Source organism: Denticeps clupeoides, chromosome 17 (genome assembly GCF_900700375.1).
Source record: "Denticeps clupeoides chromosome 17, fDenClu1.1, whole genome shotgun sequence".
NCBI lineage: Eukaryota > Metazoa > Chordata > Actinopteri > Clupeiformes > Denticipitidae > Denticeps > Denticeps clupeoides.
Window position 1 is genome coordinate 14,237,739 of NC_041723.1, and position 23,443 is coordinate 14,261,181.

The following is a 23,443-nucleotide window of genomic DNA, read 5'->3' on the forward strand; positions in this document are numbered from 1 at the left end:
ACGGTGACAGGGGTCTTTATAATGGCTCGGCGGGGGGTAGAGGAAATGATGCTTCTCACAGCAGCGGGTAGAGCATTATACAGACAACAAGAGATCTCTGATGAGAACCATTCCTCAGCCAGCTGAGAGTGGGGAGCAGGTCACCTCAAAACCAGTGAGTGGCTGCCATTGCTTACATTGTTGTAAAAAATCATATGTTCAAAGTTCATAACTAAACCTCCAACTGCGATAAAGTGTTGGTTCAGGAAGCCTCAGCATTTAAATTCTGGACAGGGTCACACTGTCCTATGAAATGAAACGACAAAGGCTTTTTCTGACTATTTTTACATTGCAGAATCAAAAATGAAGACTTAAAATGATTAAATAACATGTTTGAGATTATTTAGTGGGGTTGGCAACCGTAATACTTCAACCTGTTAGCGGAATGCTATCATCAACCTCTATCATCAAATAGTCCATGACCAGGGTTATCTAGTGCAATTAAAGTGAAAGTGATTGTCATTGTGATGCACTGCAGCACAGCACATGGTGACAACCAAAGTGTGTCCTCTGCTTTTAACCATCACCCTTGGTGAACAGTGTGCTTTGCTCAGTGGCACCTTGGCGGATTGCGATTCGAACCGGCAACCTTCTGATTATGGGGCCGCTTCCTTAACCACTAGGCCACCACTGCCCCAAGGAAGAGGTCTGTTTCTGCTTGGTATCGAACTGAGCATGTTAGCCGAACGTGATAACCACTATACTACATCCAACACCAAGCACTAAAAAAATCCCTCCACCTTCTCTCTCTCACCATCCCAGCAGACCCAGTTTCCCCTCCATTCATTAATCGGCAGCAGGGCAGGGCAGCGTCTCCCCCCTTCACTGCTGTCAGGGTGCTTCATGGAGCACAGAATAAACCCACCTGCTATTCTTAGCAGCAGCAATAAGACCCTGCCCTCCAGAAACATCAGTACTAACTGGGGACTCCATTAGTCTGCTCTGGCTGCTGCGTACAAGACATGGGCAGTGCATCATGGGAGGATGTGGATGAGAAACAGAAGGAGGGACATATCAGTAGATACTGTGGTGCTTTTATAGTGTCAGCCCCTCCGGCTGTCCCTCTTCATATCACATATGGGTACATATGGCAGAACTGCATTTTGGGTGAGAACGGAGTTACTTGACACAGCACATTGACCGCCATTCTGAGGCTCATCTTTTGCTCTGAGTAGAATTGCTGAAGGAGAGGAGGTGATGGGCCACTGGAAGAAATCCTCAGGGACAACCATGGGATTGCACCAGGTCCTCATGGTGACAAGGGACTTGCAGGTTTAACACACTGCAGGTCTCATCGATTAAAGCCTTTATTGCTGTCACCCCCCAATGCCGTGTGGTGAGTCTTTTATTACACCTCAGTGTAGTCAGCTGCATGCAAATAAAACCCTCAGTGCTTTAAATGGTCTGATCGATGTGGCAGTGGAGTTACCTTGCTCTCCAGACGTCCAATCAGCTCAGCCAGACGGTTGATTTGTGCCTCCAGCCCCTCCTTCCTCACCTCCACCGGGCCTGCGAGGATAAAGCAAGGTGTGTAACGTCTCTATCAATCTGCCATCTTCGCCACAGCTTATTCACTAAACGCAAAAACCAACAAAAAAAAAAAGCAGTGTGATGTACAGTTTGACTGAGCTCCATTCATTATGTTGCACATTTTGTTCTTGTGAGTCTACGCCTCCTGTGTTATTCCTGTCAACAGACTGCTGGTGTAATATACGAAGATAGAAAGAGGGATGCTGGGATAAAGAATGCAGATAGGGGATGAATAAATTTCCCTCTTCACTATTTTTGACGCTCCCTTATGCAATGACACATCCAATTAACAAGGAAAAGGGGACTTCCTGCCTTTAAAATCATCACCACTTGAGGTGCCAAGCTAATTAGACAATGAAATCTCCTTTGTTCTGATGAGCCTGAACGTAGATGTGAGAGGGTGCAGAATGGGAGACATCAGCCATGGAAACCATAGAAACCATTCGAATTGAACAGCGGGAGCTGAGCCCCGACTTGTCATGGTGGCAGTGTCCTCCCCTGCCCCAAACTGTCGGTGTTGTTTTAGCACGCTCTCAGGCAAAGAAAAGGGGAGGGGGGACGGGACGTCCATGCTACGTCCATGACAGGCATCAGGAGCCACAGCTGCTGGAGCATACTGTCTGACATATGGCAGGCCTGCGCTGCGCTAATCCATACTCCACGCTCTGGCACATGCACTGTAAACAACCATGCTACGCGGGTGGCACGTGTAGATAGCTGTTGGCAAAGGGTAAGAGGTAAGAGGAAGTGGGGATGGACCGGGATCGATTCCGGTCACGACGTCCTTTAGGTGAAAGTGAAGTGATTGTCATTGTTAAACACTGCAGCACAGCACACGGTGACACAACAAAATGTGTCCTCTGCTTTTAACCCATCAGCCTTGGTGAGCAGTGGGCAGCCATGACGGGCGTCCGGGGAGCAGTGTGAGGGGACGGTTTGGGATTTGAACCAACAACCATCCAATTATGGGTCCAGTTCCTGAACCGCTAGGACAACCACTGCTTTATGCATTGGGTCTCTGATCGACAGAGCCGATCCGCTTACTGATCCATTTTCAGTCCGAGATATGAGACAATGTAAAGCCAGTTAAAATTTGACCTCTGCATGCTGTGACTGACAGAAACAAAGGCCCATAGTAGACTCTAAAACCAAGATGGAGAAGCTGCTTATTTTAGCAGATATCCCTTAGGTCTATCTGCAGCTGACGCGATGTCAAGAGTTCTAACTGCAATGCAGATCTCACAACATCAGCAGTTTTAATTTGTGAATCAACCTCCTTTCATTTTTGTGACTTTTTTATATGTCTGTTGTGTTATGTGATTTCTGTAAGCCATGTTGTGTTGATATGTTGCATGTGTTAGATAACCAGACCAGTTGAAGGAAGAAGAACCCTAACCCTGTCAACAGAGAGACACGAGACACAAATTAGAGTCCATGTCATTGCCCCAGTGAACAAACCCACCCAGAAGATGCGTTCATTTCAGCTGATGCCCATGTCTTCTGGTAAAGCTCCATCCCCTTTTCCTGCTCATTTGCCAAGAATAGTTTTTTCCCCACCGCCTCTGGGACAGTCCGGCAGCATACAATGTCAGAAGTGAGCTGGGTTGCTGGGGGGGGCATGTCCAGTTGAGTGATGTGTGTGGGCGCTTCCCAAAAACCAAGTTCAGTGTGACGAAACGCTGTCGCAATGCTTCATAAGGAACGAGTCTGTCTTCTCGCCGTAGTGGTCGCAGTGTAGGGATCTGGGTGAGGTCGGGTGGGGTGATGCTCCCTTCCTTTTCTACTTTGAAATGTTAAATAGGGAGGGCTGGGGCATTCATGCAGGAAAGCTTGTTAAAGTCATCAGTTCAGAGAGCTGCATCGCCGCCCATCATCAGCCTGACACAGCTCGGTTTTTCCTACTTCCCCACCAATGTTCTCTGATCACGGACCAGATGAGGAGGTACGCCCGTCGCGTTTTGCAAGAGAGATGGAAAAGCGAGAGACAAAGGAAACGGGCAGAAAGCTAGGGGAATAGAAGTTGGGAGAAAAGCTGCAGAATGAAACCGAATCCTGTGAGGAGAGATGTGTGGAGCGAAGGTATGGTTATGATCAATATTTTCCTCCTGACGCTCAGGGGCCTGAGCAAAGCTGCTATAAATGAAGCCACATGCTGACAGCCGAAATAGAGGCTTACACAGCGGTACAGGGTGTCGGGCCTATGCGTGTCTGGGATGTGGGCGGTTGAAACATTTCTCCATCTCAGGTAACCGGCCCTAAAATTGCCCGTTTCTGAAGAGTGGAACTGTGTCGTCCCAAGATATTGGTTTACTGAATGACCCAGAGTTAGAATGAAAGGGAACCATAAATTACCATCAGCGCAAGTCCTACCGGACGCCAGTCTGTGTTTTCCGTTCAAATTGTCACAGCAGGGTCTGTGATTTAATGTCTGTCGAGCCGGTGGCGAGATGGAAGACGTCTTTGTGAACATGATGTGGACTGAAGAGCAAAACACGTATTTACGAAGTCAATTTATCTGCTCATTCTGGAGACAAAATACGGTAATCAATTAATTACTCCAACAAGATAATTGCCCAATCAGTAGTCACTGCAGGAGCAGAGCTTAGAGACTGAGAGGGAAAAAACACACACAATGCCTCGTTGTGAAGTGACAGGCAGAAACGTCCAGGACAATGAGGACAGACCGAGACTGAATCAGGAAAGCCACCGGCATTGTGATGGACTCTACACACCCCTCATATACACTTTTCACCCTTGTACCATCCGGAAAAAGGTACCGAAGCATTCGGGCCCTCACTGCCAGACTTGGCAAAGGCTTCATCCCACAGGCCATCAGACACCTGAACACTCAGGGACTTTCCACTCTGGACTGACACCCTCACACATGCACTACCTCTGTTATATTGTATGTTTTCTATCTGTAATATCATCTACTAATGCACCATTTTGCACAGCGATTTTACTTCGCACATTTAATTATTATTCATTTCACTAGTTTATCTCTGTCTGTCTCATAGTTGTCTCATGGTTTTTGTTAAATGTTATTCTTGCGCTGCCTGTGTCCTGTGTTTGCACCTTATGTAGCTGAAATGACAATACAGCTCAACTTCACCTTCAGGTTGACCGGAATGAGCGAGAGAGATAAAAAGAAAAGCCACCAAACTACCAAAGGGAATCAACAGTCTCTGTCTGTTGACTTCAATTAACTTCAATTAACACGTGAACTCGCCCTTTGCAGGGTGACAAATCAGGGGAAGAGTAACCTTGGGGTGAAGAGTTGTCTCATGGGGTGAAGAGTAACCTTTTTTCCTGCTCTGCTACCCGGGTTGCATCACGCCCTTCTCACAGGGGGCACTGCCGACTGCGGCACGGAGCAGCTGTTTGCTTTACGCCCGGGCATCTCTTCAGTGTGACGGCAATCTAGTAGGTGTGTGGCAAAGCGAATTTAACGGTGTCGGGCACATGACGTGCTGAGAAAGCACGTCCCGGCACAGATAATACGGAGCCTATCAGTGTAATAGAGCACCAGGCATTACACAAAGTGCATGCAAATAATCCCACATTAGCAACGTTTCCTGGCTTTCGAAGGACACTGCGGTTTAATCTTTCAGTCCTGACATTGTGTGGCACTTCAATCATCCCCATGGTGCATGAGGGGCGGCCACATCTGAAGGGTCCATTTTTATTCTTTGCTGTGGGTGATCGATTAGCATTGCATTAAATAGGAACTAAATGGCGCGTCTGGAAAAAAAGACTGCAATGCTTTTGATTTCCATTTGTCTTGATTAATGGTACAAGGCTGATCATAGATAATCACAACCGGCAGTAAGATGAATGTACAGTGCGTCAAACATAATTTAAAGTACGCTCTATTGCGGTTTGATTCTGCTGACATCCGCGTGGGTATGGAATTTTTTTTATTTGCTCTGATGTAGGGAGCACTACATATCATATCAGTAGTTAATTAGATAGATTCTTGACAGAAATACTGTACATCATGGGATGTGCTGGAACAATTCAAACAAAGTTTGAAATGATTGCACGGACCAAAGTGTTTTCCCCTAATGGTTTGGTTCCACCCGGCAGGCTGATTTAAACTGAAGGCTCATAGCAAATGAACTCCTAATTCCATAAAACGCACCTGACAGTGGGTGCTTTGGAAGTTGATGTGCCTATATTTTCTGTGAACTCAGCTATCAGCTTGACATACTTAAAGCGACAGAAGGAAGAACAGAAGTAGATTGCTTTTTTATTTATTTGAAACATGGGTAAAGCATCTGATTATGGCTGAGAAAAAAATTTTATCTGGATCTTTGGTGATTTTTTGTTAATAGTCCATACAGATCTATTTTCATTCTTTGTCATTTTCCGCTTTTTAAAAGTCTTAATCCAACAAATGTCATCTGTCTGCAGAAGAAATTATGGATATGTTTCAGTGATCTAAGGCATGTTTTAGCCCTCATCATAGTACTGAGCTCTGGTTAAAGTGGTTAATAACCTGCTTTTGGACTCTGATCAGGGCCGTTCTTCGCTGTTTGTCCTGCTTGACCTTAGCACAGCGTTTGATACTATTGTGATCATGCTATTCTCCTCGACAGGTTAGAGAATGTTGTTGCGATTAAGCCCTCTCCTGGTTCATGTCTTATTTGACTGATTGGTATCAGTTTGTGGACATTGATGGTGATTCATCTTCACATAGTAAAGTAGAGTTTGGTGTTCCACAAGGTTCCATCTTAGGTCCGTTGCTATTTTTGCTATAGGTCACGTTATTTGCAAACACTACTTTTGTATGTATCAGCATTGCCAGCAAGAGGCAGCAGCTGAGCAGAACAGAGAATTGTCTGAAGGACATTAGACAGTGGATGCTCACCAACTTTCTTCTGTTAAACCATGATAAGACAGAAGCTCTTCTACTAGGGGCAGTGGTGGCCTAGCGGTTAAGGAAGCGGCCCTGTAATCAGAAGGTTGCTGGTTCGATTCCCGATCCGCCAAGGTGCCACTGAGGTGCCACTGAGCAAAAGCACCATCCCCACACACTGCTCCCCGGGCGCTTCTCATGGCTGCCCGCTGCTCACTCAGGGTGATGGGTTAAATGCAGAGGACAAATTTCACTGTGTGCACCGTGTGCTGTGCTGCTGTGTATCACATGTGACAATCACTTCACTTTTAACTTTACTTGGGCTTCATGCAGCCAGACATAAGCTGTCTGTCTACATCACAACTCTGAATAACATAACTTCCTTTTTTCACTCTCCAGAGTTTTTTTTAGTGGAGGTTATCCTTGTGAGCAGAAGGGTCAAGTGTGGGGGTGTCAACTGTAGGGCCTGTCAAAGCCCATTGAGACATACTGTATGTGGTTATGGGCTATAAATGTTGTTGTTGATGTATACAAAATTTTCAAAACCTAAAAATCCCTCCTTTAATTGGATGAATAACTGAATTAACTACACTTCTGCTATTTTAACACATATGCAATAGACAATAATGAATAATGAATCGATGGTAACTTGAAAGCACGTTGTAAGTCGCTCTGGATAAGGGCGTCTGCCAAATGCCATAAATGTAAATGTAAATGTAAATGAATGTACTGATACTTTATGACGACCCTTTTTTCTGGTAATTAATAGAGGGGGACTGTGCTGAACACAGGTTTTGATGAACTGAGCACTAACCTTGTCCTATGTTAATGTTCCTCACAGGGTCCTTGGTAGTGATTCTATTGTTGGGTGGGTAGTCAGGCACTGGGGTTTCATAGCGCTTCTCGGGCACACGGGAACAAGTCTTACCAGGGTACGACCTGAGTAAAGGACGAAATGCAGAGAATTATCAAGAACACTGCAAAGAATGGATGTAATTAGAAAACAGAGCATATAAAGACGTGGCCTACCCCTGAGTGTGTTGCTCATCAATCGCATCCACGGCACTTTCCACTGAGTTGAGTAGGGACTGAATCTGATTGGCTGACTCTTTCAACAGGAAACGTGCCACAAATTGCTCCACGTTGGTACCGCGCTCGTACACCTAAGTAAAAAGAGAGATGCATTAGCATTACACAGTGCACCGTGTGCACTCAGAAACAAACAAGCAAATGCAAATGTCTTAACTACAGATCACTCAGCAGCAATGAAGATGATATTTTTTCTCCATCAGAATACAAATAAGAAAAACACAAATTTTCCTGTTTCAGAATTAGCTTAACAAATAAAACCAACACAAGACTTCCTTTCACCTTTAGATGAACAAAGTTCAAAGAAAATAGATTGAGTGACATTTTCTTCCCATTTAAGAGGTGCTGAGTCCTCCAGCTTCGCTCTGTAAGTGTGTCTAAAAGTGTGAACGTTAGGTGTTGAAAGGATTTGTTGAAAAGGCATGGCTTTGCCAATATAACTGGAGTAGAAGACTGTAAGAAATCAGGATGTTGACTCCTGATAAGCAGGATTCTCCAAGAATTGGCTTTAATCTTCTCTGGCAATTATTTTTTTCAGTTATACATGTTGCTAGACAATGACACTCAAGTGACAGCCTTACAACCTGGTGTTGTTCTGTGAGTGACAGGAGATGTTTTGCACAATCTCAAAGCATTTTACACAAGAAAGCAAATCCAGTCTTTACTTCTGACAGGCACTCGGCATACCTCACTCAAAGTCACAGAACTCTACAGAGAATCCTGAGAAAAGTGTGCTTATTGTAATATCAGCCTTTCAGATTCTTAAACAACATCCAGTAAAGAATGAAAGATGGGTCAAATCTGAGTGGTTATTACATTTCACTCTCTCAGCCTCTGTTCTGTGCAGAAATCCTGATGTGAAAAAAGAAACATCAGTAGCAACTGAGCCGAGGCCTCCAGGCCAAGCTACAAAACACCGGCATGAGAGGGATGCTCCGCGAAGACCAGCAGGTGGAATGTGGAAAAAGAGAAAGATTCTGTGGTCATTCCCATCAGCAGTATCTACAAGCAGCCCACTTGCAGTGGCTGCAGCGGCGGCAGGGCCTATGTCGGAATATGATGGATGCCAATCAGGTGCTGGGTCAGCAGGATTTCACTCCATTATATTGCTGCTGGGGCCCTTTCTGTGCATCAGCAGGTAATGTGGACCTGCAATGGGTCCATGCAAAAGCAATCATCATCATCTCTCAACTGAGGGAAATCCATCAGAGCAGGAGAAACGATGGAACATGACCAATATGAGGCATAAACAGCACACCCCTGAGTGCAGCGTCAGCAGAAATAGGTAGGTGAGCGTCTCAAAATGTCAACTCCATGCTATTCTGATGCATCATTTTTACTATAGTGTTTTGATAGTGTATACTGCGCATCTCAAAATTACAAGGAAAGGAGAAACTGTGTGCAGTCTGTCTTCTGTCAGGGGAATTTTTCCATCAGCATAAAATCCAGGACAAAGGGTGCCTGTTCTGGTGGACTACAATGGCCAATTACCCTATAAACACTTCTTATGCTACTATTTCCATAACACATGGCTGTAATGGGGCCAATATTTCGACTTTTGGCCAGCAGCCATTTGACCATTTTTGACCTAGTTCTGATGGCAAAATTCTGGACAGTTGTCAAACACAGCGCTGGTTACAGAGAAAAAAAAGGAATTTTCAAACAGACACGTGTTCATAATGTATCAATACTGAAATGATAGAGACTGAATCTTTTCACCTTTGTTACTTCTGTCTGAGGGTGTCACCCACACCTTTGATTTAAACTAACCAACTTGAGGTGACAGATTACCTGAGCCAAGAATGTATACTTTGTCCACCAGCCGCATGGAGGAATGAGCTTCTGTGAAACCCCATATTGAGTTGCGATTACAACGTCTCACCTTCCCTATTTACAGGAAGCACATTATCCACAAGAAAACTGAGATGTGACCTAATAAAGAGAAGCCACCGAGGTCTAATCATAGAGCTCTGTGACCTGACATGACTGATCACCAACGGAAGACAGCAATTTCATTAAGGTCATAACCCCTCTGGGCAATCTCTGCAAATATGCAGATGCCCCGTTGATAATTCCTAGAGGAAAATAACACAATTATTCTCATCATTATTTGTTTAGTCAGTTAGACATTTCATAAACTTGATGACAAAAGACAAGAGGGGGAAAACACAAAGGTATGGTTTAATTAAAAACCCACAAACATGTTTACCCGCAGCCAAAATTCAATTTTAAGTACATGGTGTATAAATATGAGTTTTGCTTCAGTGTCCTCAAAGACAATTTTTGCATATTGCAAAATGGTGTTGCTAAGTAACATATTGAGTCTGGTTGCTAGGATACTGTTAATTGGTGCCAGTCTGAACAGCAGTGTAGTGTCGAGAAGTGTTTACATGGCAAATTATATTTAAAAGCTTTAAAATGCATTTAAAATATTATATATATTCTATATTTGACAAAAGATATATTTGAATAAGATCTAAGTATTAAACCATGCTATCATCATAGCATGTTGTTTACTCTTGTTTAGAAATTAAAAAACGCGATTATTTTGCAGCCCAGCCAACACGCTTGGTTGGTTTTAGTTAGTGAGAGAGTGAGTGAGACACGGGCGCTTTGGGGACCCCCCTGGGGCGTGGGCCATGCCGTAAGAAGAGATGCAGCGACTGGAAGGGCGGAGCGTGGAAAGACGACGCCGCTCTGGTGTTCGCGGGGACGGTGGGTTCAGAAACAATCAGCACCGAACATGTCTGTCCAAGGGGTGGTGGAGCAGAGTAAATAAAGTTCAGGAGGGTGAAACAAAGTTCTGTCCTCTTCGCGGCAGCCCACTGGGCGCGAAGGCAAACATGCTGCAATCACGCCCCTCACTGAGGAGGCGTCGAGCGCTGATAGACATTCATGCTCACCAATCAGATGAGTTTCAAGTTAAAGCCCCGCCCACTTAAGACCAAACGCGTGCACTCAAACATTGGCTCCTGCAGACTTGGTTCTGGAGAAAAGTGGCGTTTCTATTATTTTAAAAATATTATTATATTAAATATTATATATCACAATTAGATCTTTTCTTAAAATCGTTAAGACCTAGTTGGTGAGCCCCTGGGGCGTTTGGGATGTGGTGGTAGTAGCCTAGTGGGCAAGACACTCGCCTGTGAACCAGGAGACCCAGGTTCAAATCCCACTTACTACCATTGTGTCCCTGAGCAAGACACTTAACCCTAAGTTGCTCCAGGGAGACTGTCCCTGTAACTACTGATTGTAAGTCGCTCTGGATAAGGGCGTCTGATAAATGTTGTAAATGTAAATGTAAATGGGATGCAGGAGGCAGCGACGTCGTGGTGGCAATAGCGCAGAACGGCGAGTGTGTGCCACCGCATGGGCGGACGCCGTTCCTCCGGTGTAGGTGCAGCGGTGCAAAAAGAGTGAAATAAAATTCTGTCCTTGTCGTGGTGGTTCTCGGCAGCCTGCCAGGCACAAGGCCGCAGGCGCCGTCCCTTTACGGGCGGGGCTTGAGCGTTTGGCTGCGGCCACTGTGGAGCCTGTCAGTACCCGGTGGAGCTCTACAGTAGGCAGCAACATGACAGTCAATCACGCTGATTGATGTCTCTGTGTTATAGACAGTTGTGCTCACCAATCAGATGTGTCCTATGTCAAAGCCACGCCTACTTAATTGCGAGCAAGGACGCACGCTCTCAACTCGTGGTATGCTAGTTACAGCGCCGTATGGATCAATTAATATTCCAATGTACAGTTTTAATCACACAAAAAATCGTAATCGCTATATCTGTCGCGTTCAGCCCTACTCCTGTTTGTGTTATCCCATGATAAACAGCAAATTTGGGACGCATATAACCTTGGAAGCAAGAATATCCATTCACGTTGTGTAACAGGTGGCGCCCCTAGTGGCAGGGGACGCTGAGGCAGTGACGTCACACAACTACACAGTATGGTGTGTTGAAATTTATACTAACATATTCTTAAGATCTGAGCCTGTTACATACTTTTGTAAGAATGGACATCGCAGGAGCCTGCTTTGTCTTGCATAACAGATGTCTGCAGGGGGAAGTGTAACATTCCTGTGTCGACGGTTGTGGGTGAAGATTCGATTTTTTCGGTTTTTACATGTCTTTTGTCCGACGTCAACGTGCGAAGTATCAGCCGTCAGGACCGCCCACCCTCTTTGTCTTCACCAAATGGGAGGCACCGGGGGCGTGACATCAGAAACAACAGGTTCTGATTGGTCAGTGACAACTTCCTGTAGGCCAGTGACAACTTCCTGTAGGCCAGTGACAACTTCCTGTAGGCCAGGGGTATAAAAGCCTGCGCACATGTGGAAAAGGGGACTCTGAGCTATCTTGCTCAGGGGGGTTTTTCCATCGGAAACCGGAAGGTTTCTGAGTCTTTCTCTCCTCCTCTTTTTCTCTTCTCCCTCTTTACTCTTTCTTCTCATGTTTATTTTCTCTGCAACCTTGGTACCTTTTTACATTCAATATTCATATGTAACTACAATAATTATTTACCGGTGTTAATAAATTAGAAACTGTTCATTTTTAACCTCTATTGTGCCATGCCTCTTTCTGCCAGGTAACATCAAATTGGAGTGGTTGAATACAGTGCTTTGTGTGGAGGGAGAAAGAGTTTTTTCTACACACTCTATTCTCTTCCCAACACCACATGGTCTTCATGGCCTTTTTTACACTTTCAATGAAAAATATATCTTAGGTCTTACCTGTCCAATCCTCAAAATGAACTCTATTTCTTATAGTGCAATGTCATAATAATATTGCTTTGGTTTCATTTAGAGACTTAATCTGCACCAGTTGGTCTCACCAAGAAACTGAGGTAGCCTGGCGTGCTAAATTACCTGAGCAATTAAGGTCTCTCAAGGCTGATTTGGGCAATCAGGGTGAGTGGAATCTCTGGCCTTCCATTACAGTGGAATGCCATGAGTCAAATTTCGAGGTGATAAACAAACATGGAAGCATCAGTGTAGTCGCATCTGGGAGATGGGAGATGGGAGAACAATAATCACCAGAAGCATATTTACTCCGGAGAGATATGATAGCGGCATGTTTCATCCAAATAAGTCAAAGTGTGTGAGCTGATCTATATTAAAAACGCACCCACCACCTGAATAAATACAGCGCTTCAGAGGTAAAGGTGTCCTTGCAACAAAGGAGCGAGGCCAACAGCCAACCGAGTTAGACAAAGCTTCCGAGAAATCGAAGGAAAAAGATTCAATCACAATCGCATTAGCGAACATGAAAGTGGGGGCCAGGACATAATGCATCCAGGGATGCGTCCATTCAGAGTTCGGGATCTGTGTAGCCAGGGCTGGGATTACATCTGAAGCGCAGACAAAATGAGCAGCAAGGCCTCCTTTCTGAGTGAGTGGTGATTGAGCGGTGTGTGTTTGTGTGTGTGTAAAGCCTGAGAAACTCCTACACAGTCGGTCCCAGATAGCAGAGGGACACTGAATCAATGCCGGTTTCATTGCAGCTGGAATATGATGAAAAATCAACATTGATTCAATCTCCGGCGAAGCTCACAAGCACCAGATCCAGATCCATTGATTTATAATCATGTGTCAGCCCCGTCTTAATCTTTGTAGCAGCTTGATGACTGCAACCCAAACTCATGTGAAATTTTGCAATAAATAAACCAATTCTTAAGGTTAACGTACAAAATGCAGCTATACTATACTAAGTACTATAATACAGATTTAAAACTAGGACAGAGAAAGAGGCTCAGATGGGGAGTGACAGGGAGATTCTCTGCACAGTAAATAAAATGGAGATAATGCTTGAGGCAACAAAGCCTAAGGGCTGAGTCAGGCACATTGGTCCCATGTGCTTCCGGCAGCCGTGTGTCTCCATTCGAAAAAAATTGTATATGCACAAGCAAAATATTTATTGTGTCTGCCAAAGGTGATTTGCACATTCATGTCATAGGCCAGTCCCACACAAGAATGGAGCAAAATAGAGTATACATTTATTTTAATATCTTCATTTTGGCAGTATTTATTATAAGCAATCAGACCTGTCACTGTTCCATATTTTAACAGTGGTGTTGTACTGCAGTGCCATGGGATGACACAGTAATGCACTTAACTGATTGCAAGTTTTAGGCTTCATATGAATAAAGAGGAAGGGACTGAAAAGCTAAAGGTGCTTTTTATTGATGTTTGACAAAGGGGAAAAAAGGCAAGATGGAAAGTTAAAAGCTCATTGTTATCTCAACTGGCCATTATCAACCTTGTCTATCTCATTAAAATATCACTGATCAAAGTAAGACAAAATCAGTCTTACTGTAGCTCGGCTGATTAATGTGATTTAAATGTGATTTAATGGGCACTCTGCACCACCAATCAAAGCAGCTTTTCCAAAGGGCCAAACGGTCAGTCCTGAACCAGTTGGGGATGTGCGTATACACGCACACACACACACACACACACACACACACATACACATATATATATTAGCAGTGGGCCAAAAAAAAGATGGTGCACGTTGTCCCACTTAAAACAAATGAGAGAGTTCTGTAATTTTCATCATAGGTACACATCAAATGTGAGAGACAGAATGTACATTTCACAAATTTTAAAGAATTTATTGGTATAATGGCAGAGTATACATATATATATTGTAGCTAGAGATCAGCCTAACCTTGGAATTTAAAAGTTTTAAAGCTGCATTCCCTCTAAACCCTTCATCCATACCTCCTAATGCAGCCTTACATCTCCAGCAGAAAGTAAATCCGACAGAATACCTTCTGTCACACTGCCACATGCAATGCAGTACAATAGAGTAGAAGAAAGACAGAAGACTGTATAATGCATGAGACGTCTTAACGAGGTGGCTGCATGGCGGACGGACTTTACGATTTGTACATATAATTAAAACCTGTTTGTTTAAGACAGGGGTCTTTTTCTTTTATGGGTGTCGTTAATTATTGGAAAAAAGTGGCACATTAAACAACTGCACTGCTGAGAGAGGCTTTTCCCCCACTGACTGCTTCATTACTAGTGTCATCAGTCTTTTCTTCACCGAAACCAAGCTGACTAGTAATAGGTGATTCTTCTCAAATTCCCTCATCAATACTCATCAATCATTGAAGTACACGAACCTGTTCAATAGCCTTGTAGTGGTAAATCCTGTACTAATACCATGGCAAGGAAGCGGAAATTCCACAGAGACTGTGTGGACAGAGTTGATTGAGGTGAGGGCTGGTAGCGCCATGGATACCGCAGTCAATGCCCGTGTTCCTAACAAAGGCAGGAAAGAATAAAAAAAAATGTCTGTGGCTCAAAGCTACAAGCCACAAAACAACAGGGCCCTAATTATAATTGGCTCTTACCACGTTTTCCCGGCAATTTTAATCAGCCGAGATGATTTGAGGACATTTTCACACGTAAAGCCTTACTGTTCCATGGCCGTGATAAGGCTTTTGTTTAGGCACCGCACAGCAACCATTCCATCCCTGGCCACCATGATTGGTGTCCAGAATCAGCTAATCCAGGCATTGTTGTCATTCACCAGAGTTCACAGACTGCCAGAGAAGCTGCGACGATGAATAGGATGCATTCTGCATCCAATCTCAGCACATTCTCTCACGTTACGTCTTTAGAGGGCCTCGGTTAAAACCCTGTTTACCGACCACCTGCACGTTCAAAGACGGCAATCTTCATTCTATTCATTAGGCTTCTCCTGTAATATGCAATAACAATCCATGTGGCTGGGAGAGATGAAAAAATAAAAAACGCAAAAAACAAGCAGGGCTAGGGCAAGCAAACCTTGAGTCCTGCAGTCGCTGCGTCGGGACATAAAACATGGGCGGTGATCAATTGCACTGGCTGCAAGCCTGAGCCATTCATCAGATGAAAAAAAAAAAAAAAAAAATAGGGAAAGGACAAAAAAAAAAAAAAAAGATTTAAAGTAGGCGTCTGGTGCTTAATGAACGAGTGAAGACAAGTGCTATGGCAGCAAATTTACTTCTCGATTAACCACAACTGGGCTGATGCACGGGCTGCTGCTCCTCCATCCACTCCTCCATCACTTCATCCCTCGATCCCTTCATCAAGGTCCTATGCATTTTTTGGCAGGTATCTGCAGAATGGCTCCCAGGTTGGTAATACTCAACATCCGAAACCTCTCTTTTCCAAAGAGCCTTAAACCTCTGCCAGCCAGCCCGCTCTCCCCCGCGTAATTAACCCAGCGATGCCGGTTTTCTCCTGATCCATTTTAAGGCAGCGACAGTCGTTAAAGCCATCATTTGTTGGAGCTGCTAATTTGACTAACTGCCTCAGATGTTGTTGGTTGTGAAGGGGGTCGCTCATGCTGCTGGTTATCGGGTCCTGTTAAAGCAGCCAGATACGCTCTCGCCGGCTTGAAAAAAAAAAAAAAAAAAGTGTAAACCTGACACGACCTCACACAGTGACAGAGAGGAAGATTCTATCAGCCTTCAATTCTCCAGAACCCACTATAGAGTAGCTTCCCTGAATTATAGATTACAGGACCCAATCATTTTTTGGGGGAAGGGTCTTTTCAGCAGAGAAGATATGACACTCTAGAAAAAAAAAGAAAGACTGTTTGTATTTATATTCGTTCTGAAGGTCAAAAATACTTGCATAACACTCCATACTCTACATAATCCCTTGATTCAGCACCTATTTATTTAGTCTGAAATGCTTAATCAAGGCTACAGAAAATATATTACACTGTCGTGTCTCTTTCCTTTATTTAATATGACATTATTTCCATTGTTTGATAGTTGCATGATTTCAACTAAATGATTGAAAACCACTTTCGAAGGATAATGGGAGCCATACAAAGAAGCACCTCCGGATGGCACTGCCTGATTATGAATGAGCAAAATGAATGAGCCCAGTCATTTATATATTTGGCCTAAAGACTCGATAGCTCTCGCCCCTGGTTTCCAGATAAATCAAGCATTAATCTATATATGAACATCTGGCTTAATTCCCACAAATTTTGATAATTTTGTAACATATAGTGTGCAATGAAAAAAAACCCACTGCAATATACAAATAACTGCATATCTGAGGCAGACACCTGAGAACGGTGAGAGTAAAGCAGAATCAGGCAAGATGATTCTGCAGCGTTTTAATATATTTCAGTATAGCCCACCATCAATATTCATGAGCACAGGAACAGAGAGGAGGAGGTGGCGAGTGAGAGAGATGAGAAGAGAAAGGAGATGTGAACTTGAGAGTAATGCATCGGGCTCACTGTTCGGTTACCCTGACAAGATGGTGCACCACATAATCCATATGGTTCTGCTGCTAACTTCCATAAACCAAATATAAATCTCACGGGTGCCACAAAAGCAAATTAAAGCCCAGACATTATCAAAGCAGAACACACACACACACACAAAAAAAAACATTCAATCATGTTTTTAAAGCAAGATATAATGCCTAATATGCAGACGTCGAGCGCATCTCCTTGACTTTATTATGAGCATTGAAATTCAAATGAGCTCCAATTAGAGCACAATTCTGCACCCCTTCATTTCTGAAGAGCTCTGGCAGGTTGTGAAGAAAACAGAGGGAGCAGCCGCGTTTATTAAACCAGATCCATCTTCCAAATAGTTTCTCCAGTGAGAATTGCACTGAGAATTGCCCCCCCCCCCCAAAAAAAAAAAAAAACCTCATCTCACTTCACTCCCTGGTTTTCTATGTTTAACGCTGCTAAATCACCTGCAGCTCAAAATGCACCATAATATACACTCACACACACAAAAAATACAAAAAACAACCAAACGGATGCTAAAGGTTCTAAAAAGCCACTGCGTTCATTAAAAGCATTTATGCTCGTTAGAGTAATTTAACAAGCTTCAAGTTTTATTATACACCCTATCCAGGTCACAGTATCTATCCTGGGAAAACATGCTTTTGGTGCTCCGCCACTGTTTCCAGGGCAACCGTGAGACAGCAGTCGCCAGGTTCCAGGTTCCGTGTTTAATATGGCTCTCTTAACATCAGCCGGCCGGAGCCGCTCGACTAAGGCGAGCGTGACGACAGGGGAGGAGTGGGATGTGACCGGGAGAAGGAAATAGAATGGCCCTGTCTGGACCTGGTGCTCGGCTGGCCAGCTGGCAGAGCGTCCCCACCTCGTTCGGCGCTCTCCTCCCTGTCTGACCTGTGTGACGGTGTCAGACGTTCTCATGTGTTGCACCCTGAGGACACCGTATTAGCACCACTTGCAGAAGACATTGTGCAGTTTATTATCAATTCTGGCTGTCTCGGTGACAAACACCCTTCTGTGAAAATCAGGTGACAAAAGAGATTTTACACGTTTGAAAGCATCATGCATTGACATGGAGGATGTACCTGTTTTGCTACTGCCACTTCCTATTTTGTGTGTGAAAATCTTGCATGTAACCCTCCATATGAAGGAAAAAGTGCAAAGAACTGCAGTCACTCTTTTAACCTACAACAGCAAGACGACAGCATCATGCTGCAAACCGTCAGAATGTGAAGCAATGCCACAGGTTGAAGGAACACATTCAGAGAGTTTCACAGTTAGGGTTCTTTCAGTAATTTCCCAGCTGCGCAGAGCAGATTGTGGCGGGATGCAACCTCCCGTAAGGGAATTGGGGTGAAGGGCAGGACATTTAAATGAACAAGGTACAAGGAGCTATTCAGAATTTCCATGTTTATAGGATGTAGCTGACTTTTCAGAAGCACGTCTATATTCTCTGAAACATGCAAGGTCGGTTCCGGACCCTGCAGTTTGAATTTCCCATCATGATGAATATCTGTTCTGTTGGACACTGAAGTGCTCCGGTTTATTATAGAATCACATGGGGTTTTATTTAATGCATATTTCAGCTCAATGTCTTTATCATATTCAGTAAAAAATACCTTAAAACCCGCAGCAAGAAAAGAATCCAGAGAAAGAACTTTGAGCCAGATGATATGACAGAAACACCCATATTAATTTCACCTCATTGTTGATATATATGTTTTTACTTTTGTTATTTATTTTTTGTTTAGGTCATCAAATAAACACAAGTGGGTGGAGTCTTGACAAAACAAACAAACAAATAAACAAAAACAATAGTAATCTCTTAAATTGTTAAACAAATGTATGCTGTATTTATTTATGATATACATTTAATCATTTGTTGATTTACCCTTTTAATTTTAACATTGAGGCTTGAGAGTAAACAGGCTTCTACTTACTGTGCTCTTTAGTCACTTTTGGGGGAAAAAAATCATGCAAAACCAACAGAGTAGATGATTTTAATTTTTGTGGAGGACAGGCGATAAGGAACCCGCTTCTCATTTTCTTCTCAGTTTTTGTGTGTTTTGGAGCCTTTTTGTACAATTTTGGACTGAACTCAATCTTGCACTGATCTTGCACTCAGGTAGGTCTATTTTTGATTTGTGCACTACAGCCTGCCATGTAGCAAATGCATGCCATTCACCTGTTTCGACCACAGACTTATGATCTTGCACTCAGAAGGGTGGAATTTAAAAATAGGGCCCTTATACTTTTTTTTTTTTTTTACTTTTAAGCTTTACTCTGATAATCCCTGCTAATTGTTTCATACACAATCGATTAAGTTTAGAACCATTTCTAATCTTCTTGTTACAACTGATATCATTAGACAGACAGTAAAAATGGAAATCACGCAATGAAACAGATTTAAATTGCATGGTGCGGAAGGCTGTAGAAAATCCTTGGCGCCGGATCCCTCTGCCACCGCAGCTGTCCTTTAACAGCTGTCCCCTCTGATGATGCTGCGGCCACCTCATGCGGCTCACCGGCGGATTACAGGGGATCAGAGCTGACAACAGCGCAGCTTCAGGGCCACCGGGACCAGCCAAACACCCCCCCACCGCACCAGTCAATCGCATCCAGCTCCTGTCCGCCGCCGGCGCCAGGCCAGACCTCGCTCCGAGCCCCGGTTAAAGCCGACAACTTCCGAGTGGAGAGTGTGTGCTTCCTCCTAATGAGCTCCGCTCTCAGCGCCCGTATATAGGTTAGTTTAGTGCCAGCTGTAGTGCAAATAACAAGGTTCAGGCCGAAACACGGAAAAAGACCGGAGATTAATAATAATAACCAGTAGAACGTCTAGAATGTCATGGTAAAGCATTTAAAGACAAAGAAAATGACAAGTGGCATGCAAACGGAAGGAAGGAGGATAAGCCCTGTGAACGCGTGCCCGCTCGACTGCGAGGGCTCTAACGAGAGAGGCTCATTAAAAATGGGGAAATGAGATGCGTTTAATGAATCCCCGCTTTTCTTTCATTCCTCTCCTCCCTCCCTCGGAATCCTCCATTAGTGACTTTCACCTGCTAAAGAGCCAATTAAAACATTTTCAGACTTTGGTGCGTGTGTGTGTGTGTGTGTTGCGGTGAATGTGTTTACACGTCAGCGTGTACGTGCGCACGTGTACATTTTTTTAACACCATCTGTATGTATTTGGGTTATAAACTAAAAATCTGCTGATCGTCTTCAACGAATTATTCGGCCCGGCAGGCTATACACGGCATGAATCGAAACGCCCAAGCGTAAAGTAGCTGTCCACCCGAATCAGTACAGCGTGGCCCTCCAGAGGGGGAATGATTGGTCTCTAGCGGAGGGAGGTGCCTGCGCTCTGTTCTAGTGACAGCCTGCTAGGAAGGCTGCCGCGTCTTAGCGGCACGCTGATCGCAGCGTGGCGTCTTCCTGACTTCCTCCATACGCGAGCAAGACTGTTTCTGTCACCTGTCACCCTTCTCACCTGAAACAGACCCGCAATGTTCTCATGCAACTTGGCCAATTTAACTCTACCAACATGAATGTAATGACTAATGAAACGACGAAGGAACATTTTATGAAAGTCACATGTGACACGCCACAGAAATGTGGCCTCTGCGTTTTTACTCATGAAAGGCGCCTGGGGAGCAGTGCTTTGCTAAAGGGGACCTCAGTGGCAATTCACCTTGGCAGTTCAGCATTTGAACCTTCAACCTTTTGATTGCAGGTCCACTTCCTTACCCGCTAGGCCACCATGGCCCCATTTGTCATCTCTAATACGCTAAAAAGGTGAATTTTGTCTACTTCTGAAACTGTCAGGATCTGGTCCAGAAGTAGTCTGTAGTATTAAATACCAATGAGAAGGAGAGAGGCGCAACGGTGATGCTTCGCACGTTTGGAAGCCATGACGGTCGGTGGAGATAATATTTTAGGGGAGGGGTGGGAAATACTCTGGGCGGACAAAGCATGAGAGAGGTAACCTTTCCCCTTATGATGTCATAAAGGGGACAAATTCCAGATCCGACCATCTGAGCTGCTGCTCTCTGAACTGCGAAGCAGAACGGCCAAAGCGCTCTTTACACCTGTCACCATTTCTAGCCACTGCAGGACCACAGACAGTCTGGGGAACTCGTATTAAAGTTAAATAATCTCACAAATTTTCATGATATGGAACCTTTAAGAAACTGGTTTAGAAATGGTTTGTAATTTGATAAAATTCCACTACTTACTACAGCCTCTAACGCCGAGAATCGTGGAATGACGTACACGGCTGTTATCAGAACAGTCCGGTGTTACGGTAGTGGGAATGAGAATACCGGAGGGCGACTGACACAAGGTGTGATAAGAGCCCTGCTACGGTAAAGCAGTTGTTTTTCTTACAGACCTTTGTTTCCATGGGCGGCTTTAATCACGCTCCGCTGCGCCGCGACTCAGACAGGTGGAAGGGCGAGAGCTCTCCACCACACTGACACCACCTCTCATGCACCGGGCTGACTGTTCAGCATGCTGTCAGAGATGGCGGCTGGGGGAGCTAATGAGGGGCTCGGGAAAGGAAGCAGAGGCTTGGGGTTCCTTCTGAAGGAGGCTACATGTGTTGTCATGAGTAAAAAAGAACATTTTAATTGACTTGTGTCTAAACGATGATAAAGACCATAGGCAGCATAAATGTGAATTTAGTAAATATTCATGGTTAATTCTCACAGGGTGAAAAAGATAAAAACATGCATCCCACAGAATCATTATTTAAAATGTATAAATGGCATTACTGTATAATATTATTAATTATACATAATTAATTGGTTATACAGCTTAAATTTAAAAGCCATTTTACATCAATAATTTGTCTTTAATCACAGCAAGGACATTACCATGCATCTCAATCCACAAACAAGGCTACAATTCGTAGTAATTGTGAAATGTGCAGAGGGTGAATCTTTCATGAGGCATATGAAATATCACATTTGCATGAATAATTATCAGTGTGGGACTGACAGACAGCACTGATATCCCTCTCTAGCGTGAGCCTGCGTTCATCTTGATCCTCCCTGGCATGCAGTCTCTGCAGGCTGGGGTATAATGGAGTGGACAGAGATGAAGCTGTGGTGACATTTTCCACTGCCTCTGCAGAGACCAGTGCTGGAACGACCACATGGCTTGAGGCTTGAGTGATGCATGTGCCAGTAAGACAGAAAAACTACGCAGAATATCTTGTCATTTTTTGCCGGAAATGTAAAAATTCTGGTTTCCAGTCACCATTTTGAATCTGGCATTAAGCGCAGATCTATGTGCTTAGTAAGGGATGGGGCTTGTTTGCGAGTGTAAGGTCAAAGGCATGTTCAGGATTTACATGTATAATTATATAAAGCAAGAAAGAAGGACAAGTGGTGTATTAAAAGGCTCCTGTTTAAACCATCCAGAATGCTGCCAATCACACAGTCTCAGCCGCATTTACACAACAACAAACAACCGGGAAACACATGCCAGCAAGATGAGTGAAATCCCCCCCCCCCAAAAAAAGGGCATTTCCCAAATCACCGATTAGATGGTTATGTGCTTGTGTGCGGCTGTTTTTATTCATTGCAATGGTGGTGCCCGTCTCCCAGGGGCTGTTGCAGTGCTGCACACCAGTAGCGGTGAGTCGCATGCTGCCCATAAATATTTAAACGGGTAAACGCGAATCCCACACGCCTGGGTATTTTACAGCGGCAGTGCGCCTGCATTTTTAGCAACTTTAACACAGGTGAACATCAGTCATTAGAAAAACTCTGGTTGCTAAAATTTAAATCACATTGTGCATGCTCTGCGTCCTTATAATGCAACCAAGATGCGCAAGACCCGTCTCACTGAACCCAGATTCTCATTAATGAGGAATAAAACAAACAGAATACGTTAGTAAAGCTTTGAAACGAGGGGCTATATTTAGCCAGGCGAGAGCGACTGGCTGCATTTACATGTTAACTCTGCACATATCACACCTAACGCTCTTCTTTCCACACAAGTCTCTCTCCCTGTGTGTGTGAACAGAGTAATGTTCCAATCCCTCATGATGCACAGCATTTTGTAAGAAGAATGTGAATGCATCTTCTAAAAGTCGATCTTAGATCTTCTAATTGAAAGAGGGTAGAAACAGTCAGTTTATATGCGAAAAGCTTATTTTGCATACAATTTTTTTTGTTGTTGTTGTTGGGGACACATCCCGCCCACCGCACAGCATGGTGGATCCAAAAGAACACACACAGAAAAAAAAAAGACAAATACACAGCCACACACAAATTTCCATTCATATTCAAATAAGTATTAAGCATGCGCATATTATATTAAACCAAACCCGAATGTAAACCATAAACATAGGACCCAGAGAGTAAATTCAATTGTAATTAAAATCAGGAAATAAAAACACAATCCCATGTGGTGCAGTTATTAGGCCGAAGGTTTTAGAAATAAAGAAGTATGCACACATGCATACTCACCCGTTTGGTGAAGTCCATGGCTTTTAGAATGGACAGGTTGAGGGTCTCCAGGGACGCCAGCACACCCTCATAATCACCCATGTGTTTGGCGAAGTAATCTGGGCTCCCCAAGAGAGATGCGACATTATTGAAATTGCTCAAAATGTTTAAGTATCAGCACATTACTTTATACTGTATAGTGTGAAAAATTCATT

At 43.9% G+C, this 23,443-nt stretch overlaps 1 protein-coding gene across 2 annotated transcripts in view; it reads right to left on the reverse strand.

Annotated features, from left to right (window-relative positions):
* Positions 1-23,443, reverse strand: part of necab2 (N-terminal EF-hand calcium binding protein 2) — a 59,065-nt gene that overhangs the window by 13,477 nt on the left and 22,145 nt on the right. For both annotated transcript variants that reach the window (XM_028958855.1, XM_028958854.1), the window contains exons 5-8: positions 23,250-23,347; positions 7,457-7,590; positions 7,242-7,366; positions 1,469-1,548 (exon numbers count right to left, since the gene is read on the reverse strand). In XM_028958855.1, coding sequence (XP_028814688.1) covers positions 1,469-1,548; positions 7,242-7,366; positions 7,457-7,590; positions 23,250-23,347 — 437 coding nt within the window. The remainder of the gene's footprint in view (positions 1-1,468; positions 1,549-7,241; positions 7,367-7,456; positions 7,591-23,249; positions 23,348-23,443) is intronic.